General features: G+C 45.9%; 1 protein-coding gene across 1 annotated transcript; it reads right to left on the reverse strand.

The window, feature by feature from the left end:
- Positions 1-1,527: 1,527 nt before the first annotated feature.
- LOC113567322 (flocculation protein FLO11-like) lies at positions 1,528-4,049 on the reverse strand. Its single transcript, XM_026994694.1, has one exon. It carries the CDS (start codon positions 3,920-3,922, stop codon positions 1,712-1,714), a length of 2,211 nt encoding a protein of 736 aa, XP_026850495.1. The 5' UTR covers positions 3,923-4,049; the 3' UTR covers positions 1,528-1,711.
- Positions 4,050-5,421: the final 1,372 nt, after the last annotated feature.

Genomic DNA, 5,421 nt, shown 5'->3' on the forward strand with positions numbered 1-5,421 from the left:
CACTTATAACTGCTAAGTTTTCTGCGTAGAGAGAAATATCATGATTGATAATATGATGTTTTCCAACACACACAGTCAGCCAGCCAGCAAAATTGCCTGTACCGATGTTGAGCGATGCGTCGATGTTTTGCAAAACATCGATCAATTAATTTCAAATCTGTAAGCAGCAAACACAGCATTGCCTGCTTGCATTTGAAAGCAATCCTTCGTGTTTTTGGGACGGCATGACAAGTACCTATCCTAATTTATACAAAATTGCAATGCAATTTGTGACGTTAATGGCATCTTCTGGGTGTATTTTGAACGGGTGTACTCAGCGGCTGCTAACATATTAAATCGAAAACGTAATAGACTTTAACCTGTGCGACTAAGTCGTATTTTGATTTTTGCAAAGCATTGACAAATAGTACTTATTTGATATATTAGTTATCTCTGATCTACAATGATATGTAAAAGACTGTTATGAAAGCATAATGTTCCTTTGTTGAATATTCGTTTTATAATCAAATGGGAAAGATTTTAAACATCGGTCATACATCGACGCATCGAAGAATAAATCCGATGTATCAATCCAACATCGATGTTTGATTTTGACAACATCGATGGACATCGACATCGATGTTTTCATTCAAATTTACATCACTAACTTAAACTACAACAACACAACAACACAAACAATTTTAGGAAATTTTTCCCAGTGTAACCGTATATTGTAAAAATATCAATTAATACGAAAAAATACTAAAATTGAATAAAGCGTTTTGGCTATTTTGTGGCGCGCATTGCTAGCAGAGCATAAAATTACAGAGAAACTGAATACTGATGATATTATAAAAGAGCTTGCCATAATGAACGCAAGTAATATATTGAATGCGAGCGCTGTGAAACACTGATCCGACTCTACTGTTTCCGCACAATTCTCGCTGGCCAACCTCTTCCCGTAACTTCCGTGATCCCGATCATATAGAGGCGCCTGCTTCTCCACCGAACGCAACAACTTCATATTCGACAAACACTTTTAATCCAGCACAGAACAGAGAATCTCCCCCCGCCTAGAGCATTTCCATGATGGAAACGAAAGTGAAAACAAAGGAAAGTCGTGCAGGGGAATATATTAAAACGAGAGAGAACTCCTTTGACCCGAAGGAGCACAGATAAAAGCAGTCGCTGCATTATATATATTCAGTATATAGTGATTCTCTGCAGAACAAAACTCTACGGTTTTACAGCGTTTACAAGTTGATCAGCGCCCAGTGATGGATTCCTACATCATGTTTTGAGCGCTTATGCATACCTTACTAAGTCCCACTGCCTTCACACGAAAACGCTTCTTTTTGGTGCAATTGCAATGTTTACAATGTTCACAACTTTTATTTAAATGAATGCAAAAAATCAAGGATTGAAAAGAATTTAGAATTTGATTTAACCACAAATTGTCAGTTGATGTTAATACACACGTCATTTATACTGTATTGTACATACTCGAGTGTCCAAATAGACAGTCATCTATGTATATAATTTCATAACTCATTCGGGTGATGTATTTAATGGTTATCCGAATGTCAAGTATTGGAATCTATTATACGAATAGAAAATTAAAAATTTTGTCATACAAACTTTCAGTGTTCAGTGTTTTGGGACTATAAATGTATAGTATTCAAATGTATTATCTCAAGCATGCGTCAAGGTTTATTCGGACTCTCGGATTGCCTTACATGCCCAAAATGTCGTCAAAATCTTCCTTCAGCAAGCCCGATAAGTCATCGGCTGCGATGGTACCAGCGGTCTCCATATACTCTTTTGAACCTTGGGTTCGACGCGTTTCCTGCTCTTGCGGATCGGCTACCACATCAGCCATGCTTTTTTGGGCGTTGGCCAACGGAAGGCTCCGTTTCAGGGAAAGGCCGGGCCCACCTGACAGGGGGGACCCGGTGGCCGGCTTGGGCTGCAAGAGGCCTTTGAGAGCCAAGCCGGGCGGCGGGGGCTGCTCCTGGCTGGCGGAAACGCTACCTGTCGACTTCCTCATCTTTCTGTCGTGTGGGGCAGCGGCAGCTGCTGCTTGGCCAGCTATAGATCCGGGGCCAGGTGCGACGGTCCTGGAGTAGCGGGGCCGCTGGTAGTCCGGGACCATGCCCGGGTCGGGGCTCCGGCGACGCTTGACTTCATCCGTGAGATTCCTCATGTTTGTGTTGCCGGGTTTCGGACCCAAAGTCAGCATGGGCTCGCAGACGGAGAATCTACTGGGCTTTGTGCGTACCTTGAGGGGTCCGTACTTAGCGAGCAACACCTGTGGTGGGGTCGAGCCGAATGGGGTGTTCATCGGGGCGGCGCCCTCTGTGCGTGTGGCGGCTATGACTACGGCTGAGCCTTTCCTGGATCCACCCATAGGAGCCCGGGAAACACGACTGACGCTGGCCCCGGAACAGTTGCTGGCGCTCTTCTTGCCCAGCTCCTCCGTGGGGCTATTAACACCGAGACTGACGATCGTGGCCGCGCCGCTCGGCTTGGCGTTGCGCCCGATCTCCTTCTCCTTCTCCTCCGGATACGTGACCGGGTTTACTACTTTGCCCTGTGTGGTGGCGCGCCGAATGACGTAGCACGGTTGTGCAACAGGCACAGGAGCTGGGGTTTTGGCTCGAATTACCGGGCGCAGAGTGTCCGCGACGACAGGCAGAGGAGTGGACTTTGAGACTGCGTCCGAGCGCTTGGCGGAACAAACCAGACTCACTAGCTCTCGCACCAGGCGCATCTCACCATCCGAGACGTCCTCAAAGCCAGAAGGTGTATTAATGTTGAAGTGCTGCAGCTCCTCAGCATTTGGGAAGTCAGTGGCATCATCAAAGGTTTCTATTAAGGAATGGAATACCTTTTTCTTGAAGTTTAACTTCTGGCGGGGATTCATTTCCGCCATCTGTGGGCGTACAATCTCTAAAAAGTGCTGATCAGTGAATATGTCCAGGCGCTCTGTCTGCATTTCTTTCTCGCCTCTGGATTTTACTGTCGAGAAAGAGCTAGTCGTGGTGGTTCCCACTTCAGCTCCGACCGTGCTTGCCAATGGACTGGCAGTCACCTGGCTGCTGCTTGAGACTGTGGGCGTGGAGGGCACAACCAAGGTGGACGACGTCATAGAGCTGGATGTGGAGGCAGGGGTTGCCTTGGCGAATGGTTTTAATGTTGAAACTTGGCTTGAGCGTGGTGGTAAAGCTTTAACCGAGACTAAGCCTTGACTGCTTGGCTTTGGACTTGAGACTGGGATCTTGCCAGTTCTGCCCACGACGCTACCGCGACCCGAAATGGTAATGCCTGGCTTGGACTGTGACGTAGCCGTAGTCGGAGCTTTTGGACGTGGATAGGTATCGTCCACTGGTCGATCTGATTTTGCATATTCATTGGTAGCTGCTGTTATAGTCTGCCTCCGAGCCTGATTCCTGGTGGTCATACACTTGGGCACTGGAGTCATCTTCACTGGGGATGTTGGGGCACTACGAGCGGCAGCCAGAGTCATGGACTTATGGCGCTTCTGTCTGGTCAGACGCTGTTTGGTGCCAGCCTTCTTCATTGGAAGCTGCTGGACTCCGCCTACTCCTTTGGCACGAACGGTGCGATATGGGCAACGGCCGATGAGGCTGCCGCTGCCAGAGCCGCTTAACTCGTCGGTGCTGCATTCGAGGGGGTCCCTCGGATCAGAGGGTTCTGACTCCTCCTCGTCCTCCGACTCCTCCTCGTTCTCCGAACTGGGATCCGACTCCTCTTCGTCCCAGCTGAAGTCCTTTGGTTCCTTGCTCCGTTTGCCATTCTCATTCTTCTCGAACTTCTTTTTTATTGTGGAAATGTTCGATGGCTTGTTCTCAGTTTTCTCCGATGGCTTCTTTTCATTAGCTGCCATTAGCTGCGGCTTGACGTCCCCTATTAAAGGCTTCATAGTCTTAAGAAACGTGCTCTCGCCGGTGATACTCGGATCTTTCTCTTATCGGGAGGGTAAGCGCTTTGTTCCGTTGGGCGTCGACGTTCATCCAGCGAGCGTACTCGTTGCGCAATACACTTATACACTGCAACATTTTGGGGCGAGAAAGAGATATGTAGACATAGGTGTATATAATATTTTGTATATTCGTATATTTGGAAAGAGGTATAAGGCACGAGACGGTCGCCATAAAGATAGTGCTGTGGCAGGTGACAGCATTTCCCTGATTCGTGCAGTAAAGGTTGGCAATCCCAGTGTCAAACACCCCCTTAATAATCGCAATTCGCGATCTTCTATAGTAAACCATTAATCAACCTCAAATGCGCATAGCAACCTCTGATAGCCTTAAAATAGGGGTAGCCTGATCGTCAGCAAAGCTGAACGCAATAGTCAAGTCGAAGAAGGTACTTTCAAAGCTCCTACAGCCTTCTGGGGGTTTTCGTTACATATAATGAATATTACAGAAAAATGCACACCAATATTTAGTTACTCCCCATTCTACAAACTGCAAGATCAAAGGGTTAATACAAACCAACAGACAGGCGGTCATGGATACATCAGCATGGAATAGGAAACGCTATCACCGCTACAAAATTTATTCGAATATTGGCGGTTAAAGACTCGGCATTCATACAGACATTGACGTACATAAGTCCGTCTACTCGGCGGTCCACATTACGTTTTTCCTATTTGCCGAATTCAACCGAAAACCATTAAAAAACGAGCGTGAACATTGAGTTGGAAAAGTTCACTGGAAAAAAACGTGGCTTCTAATTGGAAAAATATACATATGTTTTGTTAAAAACAGCAAGTGGCAACATTGGTTTAATAGGCAGCATTATCCAACGTTTCCAATTTATCTAAATGTTCGAAAATATTTGAGTGTTAGATAAATATTGATCGGCAATATTCCAATATTATATGAAAAGAACCGAACCTAAAACCTTTGGAAGCGAAGCACACACAGACACACACCCTGCAGACGCTGGTGGCGCTAATGGCGGCAGCCTGTGGCAGCGGAATGACAAAACTCTGCTGCAGAGGAGACGAAAGGTGAGAACTGTGGCGGAACTGTGCCTAATCCGTACAGCGCAGACGCACCCATCTCTCCAGGATTCACAATTTGGAATTAATAGAACGAAAAAAAAGCACACACACGCTACATATTCTAAGAAACCCTGTACTCTGCCCTTTTAGCACAAATAAAATACCATATATAAGCGATTTCAACTTATAGATCACTCCGAGAGGCAGGATGTCTTCGAATAATTAAAAAAAACTCACGTGACAAGATTAAGCAAGTGCATTAACTAATAAACACAACGGTGAAAAAATCCACGACTTGCACAAATCCGGGTGATAAAAAGAAAGAACATCCGATAGGCTTTGGTGATGGGCACTCATCGATAGCCAGATTACCAGTCGAAACAGAGTTGCATTTACAAGACAATTGTGTT

This window comes from Drosophila persimilis, unplaced genomic scaffold, assembly GCF_003286085.1.
Source record: "Drosophila persimilis strain 14011-0111.01,24,50 unplaced genomic scaffold, DperRS2 tig00000000-arrow-pilon, whole genome shotgun sequence".
Classification (NCBI taxonomy): domain Eukaryota; kingdom Metazoa; phylum Arthropoda; class Insecta; order Diptera; family Drosophilidae; genus Drosophila; species Drosophila persimilis.

Excerpts from the sequence above, each read along its gene's own strand:
- LOC113567322 (XM_026994694.1), bottom strand. The coding sequence starts at position 3,922 with ATGAAGCCTTTAATAGGGGACGTCAAGCCGCAGCTAATGGCAGCTAAT.